We start from the raw sequence: 15,413 nt of genomic DNA, 5'->3' as shown, positions 1-15,413 counted from the left end.
CAGAACCTGTGACCGGGGATACATAAGTCCAGTCCGACTCCTTCCCGTTTTCTCAGAGCACTTTTGGTTTAGATGAAAAAAAAATAATAATAATAAAAAAATAAATCCGTCTCGTGTGAACAGCAGCGACTGCACAGCCCGGGCCACGCCCACTACCCGTCACGTCACCCCCATTGCCCCGCCTCCCCTCCGCAGATTGGTTCCGTGTCAGAGCCAGGCCGTCCCCCCGTCGCCCGGGTAACGGCTCCCAAACTCCTCCTACTGCGTGACGCAATGCATGCCGGGCACGTCACGCACCGACTGTGCGCCGCGGTGTATGCCGGGAATAGAGAGGTGGCCTGACCGATCCCGGACACCGCACCGGGGATCCCCGCCTCCTGCCCCGCGCCTGGAGCCGCCATCTCCCCCTGTGCGGCCCCGGGGGCCCCCAGCGCACCGGCCCGGTCCATGCTCAACGGAACCACCGATAGCGGGATAGTGGAGCGAGACCGGGAGCGACAAGCAAGGTAACACAGCATAGGGGAGCCGGTATACGTCATATAACACGTACATACACGTCATACACTACACACTGACGTCACATACTCACATATATATACATATTATACACTGCACACTGACCTGTCATATACATGTACATACTACAAACTGACGTCACATATATGTTATACATTACATATATGTCACACTATACATATACATGTCATATACTACACATATTATATACTATATACATGTCATGTACTATAAACAGACCTCACATATACATATTATATACTACACACATAATATATATACACACATTATATACTATACACAGACATGTCATACATACAGGTTGTATTCTATACATACAGGTCATGTATTACTATATGCATTGTACTACCATATAGATGTCATACTAAACACATATATGTTTTATTGTACTGTCTACACGTGATGGCAGATACATGTTGTACCCACCTGTCACATTATATACATTTCATACTATATGTGATTTATCATACTGTATAACATCATGTGTCTACATGACTCGCTATATAGTTATGCCATATACATACGTGTGATGTAACACTATACATGTCATATTATACACACGCATCATGTGACCTGTCACATTCTGTATGATTTATTATACTGTATAACATCATATGTCTGCATGACACTACGTATCTATGCCGTATACTGTACATCCCTGTATACACACCATATTACATACATACTTGTGATGATTATTATCCAATCACTATAATGCATATGTTACCGTCCATTCATTGGCTGATGGGAGGTCACCTGACGGGTTCATGAACCCCCCCTTAGCTCAGAGACATTGGCCACATTTGGCCTGTACTTTCTGATATCCTCCAAACCTTCGCTCTAAAGCTGCTGCAGGATCATAACCCCCAACATGTTCTATGGATTACAGTTTCCTGGAAGTTAGTAGTTTTTTGGTCTTTAAGCACCGCCTACTGGACTCTTATGCCCATAATGAGTCCTGAATTTGCCTTAGGTTGTATAAGGGGTTTTACATTATATGAGTGATCCTATTTGAGGCTCTGAACCGCACAATGCCCCTATATCGCTTCCCATATATGATATATGTCACCCGGAGCTCCCTCCCATCAGTCACTATCTCTTCCTGCACCATATAACGTTGTAGTGACCGGGGCGCTGCGTACATTGATCCCTGTGTATGTGGAGCTTCTGTATCCCCAGCTGTATGGACTATGTACACAGCCATAAACAATATCTGCGTCTATGGACCAGTATAGAACCAGAACATCTGGGAGGGGGTGTGGTTTCCATATGCAAGGTCCGACCACAGTGTCACAAGTTGGATAATTGGGTGACTTTATCATTTGTTATTCCCGGCTCCTTGTATCACCAGGGCGGAGCGTCCGCTGTTAGGGATGTTTTAGGTCTGAGTAGGATGTGGAGAGATTCCTAATCTGTGGTTGACTTGTGGGAAGCAGAGAGAGGTCTCGGTCCGGTCATGATGTAAACATAAGTCCTGTTAATGGAGTTCTGTAGAACCTGATCACGTGGTGTCCTCCTCCTGAGACCTCCAGCCATCATCTCTGGGGAATTGCTGTATTACACAGTCCTAGTCCTCCACCGGACCAGAGATGAGGACCCCCTTACTTAGGGGTTTTCTACACCAGACACCCCCTGTATTTTCAGTCTGCACCATGCAATACTTAATTCTTCCTTTGGAGGCGCTGCAGTGGATTTGTAACAAGTGCTCTGCCCATTCTCAGGCCAATATTGTGCAGGACCGAGTGATACCGAGTGACCGCCATATGGTGCACCCCTCCCGGGAATGGATATAACAGGGCCAGACTGCTCTGGGGTTTCTTATATTTAAAGGAAATGTTTGTTGTATCACAAGTCACTAATCTCCGTGTCTCCTTTACAGATGATGTGCGAGGTGATGCCGACCATCAGCGAGGCTGAGATGCCTCCGGGGGGGAACGGCAGCCATGGATCCGGCTCCCCCCTGCAGACTGACTCCGATTCCCACTTTGAGCAGCTGATGGTTTCCATGCTGGAGGAGAGAGACCGGCTGCTGGACACGCTGCGAGAGACCCAGGAGACGCTGGCGCTGAATCAGGGCAAGTTACAGGAAGTATCGCACGAGCGCGACTCTCTACAGAGACAACTCAACACGGCGCTGCCTCAGGTAGGTCCTGCTGGAGGTCACTGTGTGGTTGGTGGTGGGCCTGAGTATTGCGGCGGACCTCTCTCCTGTGGATTTCATTGCTATATGGGATATCTGCATAGAAACACTACAAGGGGGTCCGGCAAACTGCGATTGGATTGAATATCAGGCAAGAAAAAGTGGCCTATACTACATGGGGGTCCGAGAACGGGGGGCAGGCCGCTAGCTGCTAGGACGTCTGACTGTCTAAGGCTGCCCATGATAAGTAGAGAAATGCATACAAATGACTAAATGGTAAATCGACTGAGACTTCGAAACCGTTTTCTTTAAGGGCTGCTCCATCTGTCTCCCCCATTCCATTGTCGCTGATCTGGTCCCAGTTGTATAGGGTGATGTTCAATTGCAGGTTTCTGCAGTAGCCAATCACAGGCCTCATAAGTGAAGTGGCGTGTGTGTGTGGATGACACCGCTGAGGCCTGTGATTGGCTGCGGCAGTCTCCTGCCCTTCACTGTCACCAGACCATACCAGCTACAGGCAATTGGCTCTGGGTTGTTCATATAATACCGTGCTGCATCAGTGTGGAATTGCCGAGGAGTCAGACTTCCCCTTTAAATTCCCCTCTTTTGAGGATGACTTGTGTCGGATGTGTCCTGGTGTTACAGGAGGCTGGAAATGTGCTGTTTTCTAGGAAGGGGCTAAAAATAATTGTAGCCCAATATAAAATAATTGGCAAATATTTTCCATTGTCATAAATTTGCAAAGCTGGAGCCAAACTTCATTTTTACTGCTGAGCGTGCCGGAGGAAAGGCTGGCACAACCCCTTTAAGAAGAAGTCTGATATAATGGATACACTTCTAAAACAGTTTTATTTGTTGGGTTTATACCTGTGATACTATGTCCCAGGTGATGTGCGTCTGGTGGTCGTATCCTATATGGGCACAGTGCTGTCCGGTGACTGATAATTTGGGTCCATACCTGCTGTGAGGTCTGTTATGACCCTGAGATGTATCCAGCTCCACTGCACAGCAATGGCCGTCCTATTTTATGTATTAGATTTGCATTGGGATTGTGACCCCTTGTCTTTAAGGGAGGCTCGGACATGTTTAGGTGTGATGACGCATTGCTTTCATCATGGATAAAGGTCATTAGAGGTCAGACCCCAACAAACGTTCTTGGGGATCATTTTCCGTGTAACTACCATCCGCTTGTTGCGCCGCAGCTTCTAAGACTCTACGTAAAGGGGTCGTCCGGCAGTAGAATTATCTGGATTACAGGGGTAGAAGTAGCCATGTAGCAGAGCTAGAGGTTAGAGTCTGCCCTCGTGCACTTGGCTGGTGGAGTCTGTGTCCGGTTAGTTTTCCAGTGAATGATCTGGAAGTGTTGTACTTGTTTCATAAAGCATCGCGTCACCCTGCACATGTCGGGGGTGCTGGGAACGACGCACTAGTGTCGTGCCCCTTCATTCTCCAAATTGGTGGAAGTTCCAGCGTTCAGCTTTACAAAGTCATATACCGTAGGATTAACCCTTTCAGGGGACTCTAGCTCTTAGATTAGTTGCTCAGACCCCACTTTCTGCACTTGATGACTATTTGTTGCTGCCGGTCTCCTTTCTTCTCCGGTATATATTCCATAGTCGCCTCCAGTATGGAGCAGTGTGCTGGCATCTCTCCTCAGCAATGTAGTGTTGGCAGAAGTCACAGTGAGGAGGAGGAGGAGGTTTTCTTCGGCGCTCGCCTCTTGTGTTAGTCTGAGCTTTTCCATTGTTCAATTATCCAGGAGATTACAGTGCGGTTTAGTGCCTGGGGGGGTCTAGGCCTATGCTGATCAGTCAGGAGAAGTCCTTGTCATACAGAACATTTTCAGACCCATGTAGTGTGTATGGAGGTCAGGGATTTCACTGGAGCAGTGACCTTTGACCTGTGGCTCTCCTCCAATTGTGAAACTACATCTCCCAGCATGCCCTGACCAATGCAGGGGGTTGCATGTAAATGCACCAGTACTGGTGAGTCTATACTACTGTACTGGACGGGTCTGCTTGCTCGGGGACTCTCTTGTTAGAGTTGCCATGATTTTGCAGTGTATGGTTTACCTCCCTGTACACCACAGGAGAGACCTGGACCGTGCACAGTATCATCAAACCGCATATAGTCCGCTGATGTCTAAGGGGAACTACAGGAAAGGTGAAATTCCCCCAGCAGTCCGGTCATAGTTCCTCATCACTCGCTGCAGCTTTGAGGATCATATCTTCCTATATAGATGGTTTATGGTGCTGCTCACATACAGATATATCTGAGAGGATAACTAATAGTATGTGTTGTGTGATCTGCCTGGAAGTGACTGGACTTCTTGGATGAGGCCTTATAAAGGGTCTTCCATGGGTTGTCTTTCTTTAGGGACCCCATTATGTGAGTGGAGGAGTCTTAAATGAATGAAAGTTGTGCTGCGATTCCTGTCCATGTGCATGGGGCATAAGCCTAGGATTGTCTAGCACACGTCACAGGTCCAGAAACTAGGGCTGGGTCACATATTTCATCCAACATACTCAGGATTTACAGGCCAGAACCTAGAACTGCTGAAGCGAACGGACAGAGTAAATCCTGCAGACACAGGGGATGAGTTTGTCAGAAGCAACTTGTATGTATACAGCGGAATTGGCTCCAGGTCTGTGCAGAAGGTAAGGCCTTTACACGCATCAATATTTCCATCCGAAACAAAGAACACAACTCTCATTATTCCAATTTTTTTCCCCTCGTGGTTTTGGATTGCACTGCCAAGACAGAATTTACAGATAAGTTAGTATGTTGAAGATATGTTAAAAATTTTCCATGCAAACAATTGCTGGGAGGTGAGATCTACAATCTGCCTCAAAGTCTCCAGTGAATCTTCATGTGTTACATACAGGTCCACTGCAGAGACGTCCACGCCAGCCGGTATTCTGTCCGTCTTGGATAGCGCTGGTACATGTTAAAGGAAATCTACCATCACAATAGACCAGGAACACTTACAGATCCTTAAATCATCTAATATAATATAATCTTCCTTCTAAAATCAACCTTTAAACTTTGGGGTTTCACAGGCTGTTACACTGTGCTCCCACTGAGGTTACAGCAGGGGAACGGGAGACTGTGTAACAGCCTGTAAAGCTTGATTACAGAGGAGGCTGCGGTCTTTAGCATAATTATAAAAGTTGATATTAGAAGGGAGGGAGGCCATGGATAAGAACTATAAGCAGACACCACAGTCCCGGTGCCTGGATCTATGAGTAATGTCCCTGCTTTATCAGGATGGATTGTGATGGGAGATTTCCCAAGTCATGTGACCTGTGTCTCATGGATGTACATATATAACTATATATTTCTCCAGTTTGGAGCGAGTAAGAATTGTCTCAGATATGAGGTCTCCTCCATTGCGGCTTTCACACCCCGTCCTCCTGTTTGTTCCCGATGACTTTTTATAGCATATTTCCTGTAATCGCAGCTCTGAAGGAAACCTGTGTTCTGCCGAGAAGCACATGAGCGCCGGAGTCAGTGAGGTGTGAGAGAGAAATCCTTTCAGGAGCTGCTGAAGATGTCTGAGAAGAGAATAGAGGAAGGCCGGGCCCCGGGGCCGCTCTTATGTCAGGGCAGCCAGCGCTTATGTTCAGTGACAGGTCTATAGAGGCGGCTGAAGGCTCCTGTCATATAGTGTGTGCGCCGCTCCCGGGATTACTGTCATCATGCTCTTATTCTGGAAGATGCCGGATCATCCCGCAGCCACGGATAATGCAGAGGTCTCCCTGATGTCATCACAGTCTTATCCTGCAGGGTGGAAGGTGCCGGATCATCCTGCAGCCATGGATGTATCCAAGGTCTCCCTGATGTCATCACATTCTTATCCTGCAGGTTGGAAGAAGCCGGATCGTCCTACAGCCATGGATGTATCCAAGGTCTACCTGATGTCATCACATTCTTATCCTGCAGGGTGGAAGGTGCCGGATCATCCCGCAGCCACAGATAATGCAGAGGTCTCCCTGATGTCATCACATTCTTATCCTGCAGGGTGGAAGATGCCAGATCATCCCGTAGCCATGGATCTATCCAAGGTCTCCCTGATGTCATCACATTCTTATCCTGCAGGATGGAAGATGCCAGATCATCCCGTAGCCATGGATCTATCCAAGGTCTCCCTGATGTCATCACATTCTTATCCTGCAGGGTGGAAGGTGCCGGATCATCCTGCAGCCACGGATAATGCAGAGGTCTCCCTGATGTCATCACATTCTTATCCTGCAGGATGGAAGATGCCGGATCATCCTGCAGCCATGGATGTATCCAAGGTCTCCCTGATGTCATCACATTCTTATCCTGCAGGATGGAAGATTCCAGATCATCCCGCAGCCATGGATGTATCTAAGGTCTCCCTGATGTCATCACATTCTTATTCTACAGGATGGAAGATGCCGGATTATCCCGCAGCCATGGATGTATCTAAGGTCTCTCTGACATTAGATGGTTTCTGGAACAATTGAGTCGCACGTTAATGTAAAATAAGTCTGAGTAATAACGAGAAGTGATCTAGTAATAGACGTGCGAGTGTGATAGAAATATCCAACGTGAGAAGATGATATTGTGGGGTCGGCATTAAAGGGACACTCCAGTGCTATTCATTGCTAACCTTTCCTTACCCCTATATTCTGGATTGGTCGGGTCTGACACCCCTGCACCCCATGGTCAGCAGGCAGAAGTGGTTGTGGTGCCAGTGTTATCACCTGTCCATCGGCCATATTGAAGTAATTGTATGTGAGCTGCAGTACCATGCACAGCCACTATACAGTGTGCGGCGCTGTGCATGGAGTGAGGATTGCAGTTAATCATTTGAAGGAGATTCTTGGGCTGTCTGTGATGAATATTAAGGTCAAACCACCTGACCTTAGACCTTTAACCAGCTTGTGTCAGGCACCGCCCCATTGACAATCAGTGCACGTGATATAGGTTACCCCAGCTTTACATCACACATAATGGCGCCCATTGTTTTTATGACAGGATTGTATCATTTCTCGCTGTTCGATTCGACAGAACTGCTTCCAGAGGTTCCAAACAATTTGTACATCAATTAGACCCTCGATTATCCGGCCCGGCAGACATATTGGCCTTGTTTCCCATAGCAACCAATCACAGCACATTTTTCTTTTTCCCCAGGGCAGTTGTTAAAATGAGAGCTTAGCTGTGATTGGTTGCTCTGAAAGGCCTCTCTTATGTGAATTGTCTGTTTTATTGAGCACTAATAAAGCTTTATACCAAACATGCACCATGGGAGAGACTCATCAGAAGTATCAGAACTTCTCTGGCCGCCCTGGACGACCAATCAGAGCTCAGCTTTCATTTTACCACAGCTGTTTATAAAATCATAGCTGAGCTCTGATTGGTTTCCATGGGCGACCAAAGCTGCTCTTAGATGACACGTCTGTGCGCCAATCGTAGCACAGCTCTGATTTGTCAAGCAGCCCTGGCAGAATGAGAGCTGCACTGTGATTGGTTACTGACATCATTGGTCTCATTATCTCGTTTTGGGCCAGTTTTTAAGCAGTCTGTCAAAAACCGCATGCGTTCTTGACAGGTTTTCCCAATCATCTTAATTAAAACAGATCAAAAATGCATTCTTTTTTTGACAGACTGGTTAAAAACGAGACAAAAACTGGTTCAAAACGCCACGTGTGACCGCGGCCTTAGGTGTTACCTAACTGACGAGCTTATATAGATCAGTGCGGACAGTGTAGATTATGTAAGGACACTCCCCCTTGACAAGATAAATGACCACACCCAGTTGTCGGTTTAATCAGAGGAGAGGAGAGGTTAGGAGTCTTACTTAAACTTTAATTCTCCAATTTGTAAGTTTTTGGCCTGCGATTCCCTTTTCCGTGGAGACATAAAGGCCGGATCTGTTCGGCGGCGGATAATGAGAGGCCTGTGACGCAGATCAGACTGACGGGGCCTCAATGGAGATGACAAAGACGTGACTTTAATTTTACACCCCCCCCCCCCCCCCTCTGCCATGTTATTGGCCCGGCCCTGAGCCTAAACCAGATTATCCTGAAATATCATTACTCTTCCTGTTCTGGTAAAATGACTGAAGTCTCCTCTACCTGCAGGATTAGGACATCAAAGATGGCAGCAGAGTCTCTACTTTGGAGTCTTTTTAACCCTTTATTGATGGTGTGAGGGGCTGGGGGAGGGAAGGACGGGGGTTAAAATCGTCTGAAATGAGCAGAAAGTAATGATTAGAGGGGTCTAGGTGTTAAGTCGGCTTCAGAGACCATTTAATAGAGTCCAGATGTTGCTGCCGAGGCCAAGTCCGCCCGAGGTAACGCTGCGCTGCCTTGGTTTTTATTTTTTTTATTTTTTAGGAATTTTAAGGCCCATTTGTTTCACAGATTTCGTCTCTCTCTCGCTCTGGATTTTGCCAAACTCAACATGTAGCCCCTTGTTATGCTCACAGATGTGTGGAGATTGTATAGCCTCGGCCTATAATGTCTATATGTACAGTATATAGTCTGTCCCGGGCCCTGTAGTATGTAGCGCTCCTGTATAGCAGACCATAGCAGTCAGTGGCTTGTAGGAAGCTAAGGGGGTCCCCTAATCTGTTCTTCCCAAATCCTGTGTGTAGGGGATAGATATCCATCCTCCTGTAAAGTTTGTGGTGCTCTCCGGACTGTCCAGATCCCGGCTCCCCATCACAGCTGATACCAGAGAGTAGTAGATTGTGTTCCCCAGCACAGAACGAGTCGAGCAGTTCCCATTCCTTTGAATGATTTAGAAGGTTTAATTGCCTTTTATTTAGTGTGTGGGATGAGCGCTTCTATTTATACCACAGTAAATGAGCACATGCAGCACCGCGCACATCACGCCGTGTCATCCCCATACAAATGGGTCACCACAGAACCCTGCGCGGGCTGCGGAGATTCCTAGGCGGGGGTCCGCTCTCGGGACAGACAGATAATGGGTTTCCTGGGGAGGCTACTCTCTCCATCTCGTACAGTAGCGTCTTTGTTTGGCGCTGCGGGTAAAGTAAATTCTTTCCTGGAGCCGGTGCCAGGAGGGAGACGGTCCCCTCTGACTGTAGCTTCCCGCCCCGTTACGGAGAGAGTCCCCCTCCGGCCGAGGGGCTAATCCCATTATTAGAGCGCTCTGTCCGGACGCCGTGTCAGGATGAACAGATGGTCACAGGTTTGGTCCGAAGCCAATGACTCCGGCAACTATAGAGCCAGACCCGAAACCTTGTGTCTCCTGCCGCTTCATCTTCTGGGCTCAGGATGTAGGGGCTGCTCGGTCACCTTACCTGTCCCTGTGTGTATTAAAGGGGTTCAATAAAGGGGTTGTCATCCACCTATCAACAGCATAAGGGATAACACACTGGTCAGCGGACGCTTCCCCCTAGTGAATGGAGCCACAGGTTGAGTTTCCGTCCCCTGGATGATGGGCACTTGTATGGGTCCTGGCTGGTATTCTGTGCCCGGGCCTTGTTCCAGGATCAGCTGTGAGTCTCCAGTAGTAGTGGAGGTAGTAAACAGACGGTAATCCAATCTGTTGTGGTTTTTTTCCCCTCCCTCATTGTTCGCTCGCGTGTAAAAACCCAAATAAATGACATTAAATCTGTTGTAAGACTTCGGCATCTGGAGGGGATCACCTGGAGCGACCCGGCGGAGCAGTCACTGGGTCAGACGAGGGGAGAGGACCACCCTGGGACTGATGAGGACGGCCTGCTGCTGTCCTCTCCCAGACAATGTGGAGCGGCAGTAACCCCTTCACGTCTGGACGGGAAATGTCAATGCTTGTACTCGGATGCAGCGCAACTGGAAGACATTAATGCTCTCTGCTTTATTAGTAGCAGACCCGCTCGTGGTGTTCACTCTTGGAGCATAATTTGTGTTTTTTCAATTACATCTAGTTTTTACCTAATCGTACCCATATTTAAGTTGTTAGTAGCAGCAGGACTATGAAACGTGGATTTATAACGTGGAGCGCGGCTCAGGACCCCGGCGGCTCCCATACAGATCTATGAGGATTGTAGCTGACCTCATGGTGGTGTCTGGGATAGTCCATTGTCTCCCCGTCATCCGTGTTTGCGGTGCCCGGGTATGACCGGTGTCAGCTGCTGCCCCCCCCTTTGTACACAGGACCCCCTGACCCCCCTAGGCACTGAGACTCTATAGAGCGGAGACTAATGGCCATTCCTTCCCTCTGGTTACGGTTTGTACAGATCCGCCGCACATATTCGGCGCCCGCGCCTCTGCCCAGTGACGGTCCCTAGGACTGGAGATTGATCCGTGTAATCATTAACCCTCCGTAGAAAGGGAGGAATTTACTGCTGGGGTTGAAAGGTGAAGCGAGTAAACTTCAGGCACTTTTATGATAACGCTTGGGCTGCGCTCAGGTTTTTGCTGTTGATGTTTTTGTTGTTGTGAGTTTATACATTTGTGATTGCATTGTACCAGTCAGTGCCCGCCAGTCCCTACCCCAGGACCGTCTCTAGGTCAGGCACCAGTGGGGTATAGAGGGGGGGGGGGGGTCAGCTCCATGGAGATGGCATCCTGATCACAGGGTGGGAAAAGTCCTCATGTTTACATCCAGAGCCTGGGAACTCGTACAATGCTTCTCACAGCTGAGACTCTGCTGCAGTGTATCGGTGGAGCTTCAGACTGAAGTACAGCAGGGTGAGATTTACTAGGTCTGGGATGTCATACAGCTGATATTGATGGCCTATTCCTAGGGTAGATCATTGGTATCAGATTGTGGGGTCCCCAACCTCTTACATGATGTCAATGCATTGAATGATTCCAGCTCAGGAAACTGAAAGATTGCTGGAGGTCCTAAGGGTGGGACCCCCAGGGTCAGAGTGTTGTGTGCTGGAGACTGGCAGTGGTCACCCCCTGTATATTGTGTCCTGTGTGTGACTGCCTGCTCCGCAGCTCATTGACATCACTCACCCCGTGTAGCATGTGCCGTCCTCTAACTACACGGATCCCTGCCGTGTCCATATGTGGACCGATCACACATATAACTGGGGGGGTCACTGGAGGGTCCGCTGGCTGTTATGTGTGTGTACAATGTGCAGCCAGTTCTGCCCTCCTGCAGCACATCGCAGCCGGGAACAGGTAAAGCACAACCTGCAAGCATTGCCTTGTATGGTCCGGCCTAGTGCATTACTACTAGCAGTGTATGGGGGAGGCGTGCACGTGTCACCAGGCCAAACATTATAGGCAGATAATCCTGTGTAATAGAGAGAGCGTGCTGTATACACTCCCAACAACCCGCCCCATGCACGTGCACGCTCAGCCCGGCTGCCGTAAAGGGATTGTCCCATTCCAGCAAATTAATGTTATTGTTTGTTTGGAAGATCTACAATTCCAATATACTATAATGTCTTCTAGATCTCTGCTTGCTGTCATTCTATAGAAAGTTTGTGTTTCCTTCCAGTGGATAGAAATCTGACCATAGTCAAACAGGTGCCCGGCTCGTTATATCCCTGGTCATGTGATGTCACACAGGTGCACGGCTCGTTATATCCCCGGTCATGTGATGTCACACAGGTGCACGGCTCGTTATATCCCCGGTCATGTGATGTCACACAGGTGCACAACTCGTTATATCCCTGGTCATGTGATGTCACACAGGTGCACGGCTCGTTATATCCCCGGTCATGTGATGTCACACAGGTGCACGGCTCGTTATATCCCCGGTCATGTGATGTCACACAGGTGCACGGCTCGTTATATCCCCGGTCATGTGATGTCACACAGGTGCACAACTCGTTATATCCCTGGTCATGTGATGTCACACAGGTGCACGGCTCGTTATATCCCCGGTCATGTGATGTCACACAGGTGCACGGCTCATTATATCCCCGGTCATGTGATGTCACACAGGTGCACGGCTCGTTATATCCCTGGTCATGTGATGTCGCACAGGTGCACGGCTCGTTATATCCCCGGTCATGTGATGTCACACAGGTGCACGGCTCGTTATATCCCTGGTCATGTGATGTCACACAGGCGCACGGCTCGTTATATCCCTGGTCATGTGATGTCACACAGGTGCACGGCTCGTTATATCCCCGGTCATGTGATGTCACACAGGTGCACGGCTCATTATATCCCCGGTCATGTGATGTCACACAGGTGCACGGCTCGTTATATCCCTGGTCATGTGATGTCGCACAGGTGCACGGCTCGTTATATCCCCGGTCATGTGATGTCACACAGGTGCACGGCTCGTTATATCCCCGGTCATGTGATGTCACACAGGTGCACGGCTTGTTATATCCCTGGTCATGTGATGTCACACAGGTGCACGGCTTGTTATATCCCTGGTCATGTGATGTCACACAGGCGCACGGCTCGTTATATCCCTAGTCATGTGATGTCACACAGGCGCACGGCTCGTTATATCCCTGGTCATGTGATGTCACACAGGCGCACGGCTCGTTATATCCCTGGTCATGTGATGTCACACAGGCGCACGGCTCGTTATATCCCTGGTCATGTGATGTCACACAGGCGCACGGCTCGTTATATCCCTGGTCATGTGATGTACGATATAACGAGCCGTGCACCTGTGTGACTGTGATCAAATTTTTATCCAATGAAAGTAAACATAGGAGCTTTCTATAGAATGACAGCAAACAGAGATCTATAAAACCGTGAGGAATTGATACAGAAAGTATATTGGATAATTGTGTAACTTCACATCATACATATAATACACTTTTTTTATGAAATGTTACCACAGCTTTAAATGGAGGGAGAAATGCTGCTGCCGGGTGCCTTATGAAGGGTTGGGCATGCTGAAATCGAGCCGCCCGATCCTCCTCTCCCCAGAGGCCTCTATGCACATTAGCCTTAAGTTCATGTCCAGCTTTAGCCAATGCATGTGTTAAATGAGTTTTTTTTGTTTGGCTGCAAGCAGAGGTATTGCCTAACACTGAATGGATGTCCACCTTGTCTTGCAGGAGTTTGCGGCGCTGACCAAGGAGCTGAATATCTGCCGGGAGCAGATGCTGGAGCGCGAGGAAGAGATCGCAGAGCTGAAGGCGGAGAGGAACAACACCCGGGTATGAGCAGCGCTGGGAGGGGCAGGGGCAGGTACAGGGGGTATCATGGGGCAGATCTCATGTCTGTCTATCTCTCTGCAGCTTCTCCTGGAACATCTGGAGTGCCTGGTGTCCCGGCACGAGCGCTCGCTCAGGATGACGGTGGTGAAGCGGCAGGCGCAGTCCCCGGCCGGTGTCTCCAGTGAAGTGGAAGTCCTGAAGGCGCTCAAGTCTCTGTTTGAACATCACAAAGCTCTAGATGAAAAGGTGACGGCCGCCGTGACTGACGCTACGTAATACTATAATGGGGCCGAAACCGCTTCCTGAGAGCCACGCGTTTCGCTTCCTTTCTTGCTCGGATTAGTCCCCGATTCTGGATTGATGGTTTACTTTAGGCAGAGGAGATTGTCACCACTACTGGAGAGGGCTTATTCACATGGGTGTGTCCGCTCTATTCCCCCCCCCCCCCCCAAAATGCTTCATATTTCAGTCTGACAGTCTGACAGGTTCCTATAGAGCTCTATTCACTGACTCACCCCCTTCTTTTAGCTAAAAATTGTTTCGCTTACATCTACATAAATCACCTTTTGTTTTATATACCCTGGCATCAGCGCGGGCGTCTCCTGCTCGCCAGGCTCCTCCCATCTTATCCTCCCCATGCCCTATGCTTCCTTACTGGTCACAGTTCATGTCATGTGACCAGAGTGACATCATCTCAGGTACTTTAGCCTCTTAAAAATGGCAAACTGTACCCCATGCATGTATCTGATCACATGAAGTCACAGCAGCCTCCATGGACTTCTACTCCTCTCCATCCTCCATGGAGGCTGCTGTGATCTCATGTAATCACATACATGGTGTACAGTTTGCTATTATTAGAAGGCTGAAGGACCTGCAATGATGTCACTGGTCACATTTCATGAATGTAACACAAGGCACCGTGTAAATAGATTGACACAATATTTCCCATCTGTACATAGAGCTTTATATGTCTGTAGTTGAATATTAGCAGACGGTCCCTAAGTACAAGGAGGCAGAGCAGGGATTTGAAGAGACCCAGAGCTGTCAGTCACAATAATGGGGTGTGGCTTACTGGTATCTCTGACTCCTCCTCTCTCAGGCTGCCAGAGATGAGTCAGAAAAGCTAATTTGCATATCAGAAAACCGTCTGTAATTAAAGTACAGGGTCTCGCTGGCAGCTTATTTAAGGTGATATGGGGAGGACTTGTAACCCTTTATCAGCATGCATTGCTAGTCAGGGGGGGTCAAAATCCTGGTGACGGGTCCTCTTTATAGGGGTTTCCCTTATACATTGTATGACATGGCCTCTATTTACCCCACCCTGCACGGTGCAGCTCTTCAGGCCTCGTCTAACGTGTTGATTCCCCTTTAAGAAATATTCTAAATAGTTTGGAACGAGGCCGATCCATCATGTGTAAGCCATTACTGTCCCGGCACGTGACGCGCTCCTCTGAGGGTATTCGGCTGGTTACATTGTCGCTTCTCATCGTGTGGATTTTCATGTAAATCTATTATAGCTTTTACAATGAATTGTGTCTCATGTGACGTCGTCTTTGCAGGTGCGAGAGCGCCTCCGAGTGGCGCTGGAGAGGTGCAGCTTATTGGAAGAAGAGCTGGCAGTAACGCACAAAGAGGTGAGCGGCGCCGGACGCCTCGTCCTGTGTATAT

At 48.7% G+C, this 15,413-nt stretch overlaps 1 protein-coding gene across 16 annotated transcripts in view; it reads left to right on the top strand.

Annotated features, from left to right (window-relative positions):
* The first annotated feature begins 218 nt into the window (after positions 1–218).
* PPFIA1 (PTPRF interacting protein alpha 1) overlaps positions 219–15,413 on the top strand; it is a 67,681-nt gene continuing 52,486 nt past the window's right edge. For 5 of the 16 annotated variants that reach the window (XM_072119116.1, XM_072119115.1, XM_072119118.1 and 2 more), the window contains exons 1-5: positions 224–506; positions 2,417–2,680; positions 13,644–13,745; positions 13,827–13,991; positions 15,305–15,379. In XM_072119116.1, the coding sequence (XP_071975217.1) occupies positions 2,417–2,680; positions 13,644–13,745; positions 13,827–13,991; positions 15,305–15,379 (606 nt within the window). In that variant the 5' untranslated portion in view covers positions 224–506. Of the gene's footprint in view, positions 507–2,416; positions 2,681–13,643; positions 13,746–13,826; positions 13,992–15,304; positions 15,380–15,413 lie in introns of all 16 variants that reach the window. The other 11 variants (XM_072119105.1, XM_072119108.1, XM_072119113.1 and 8 more) reach the window with 5 other exon arrangements.

The sequence above is a fragment of the Engystomops pustulosus genome, chromosome 7 (assembly GCF_040894005.1).
Source record: "Engystomops pustulosus chromosome 7, aEngPut4.maternal, whole genome shotgun sequence".
Classification (NCBI taxonomy): Eukaryota; Metazoa; Chordata; class Amphibia; order Anura; family Leptodactylidae; genus Engystomops; species Engystomops pustulosus.
The sequence above is the reverse complement of the archived record's forward strand: the minus strand, read 5'-3'. Positions and strand labels throughout refer to the sequence as shown.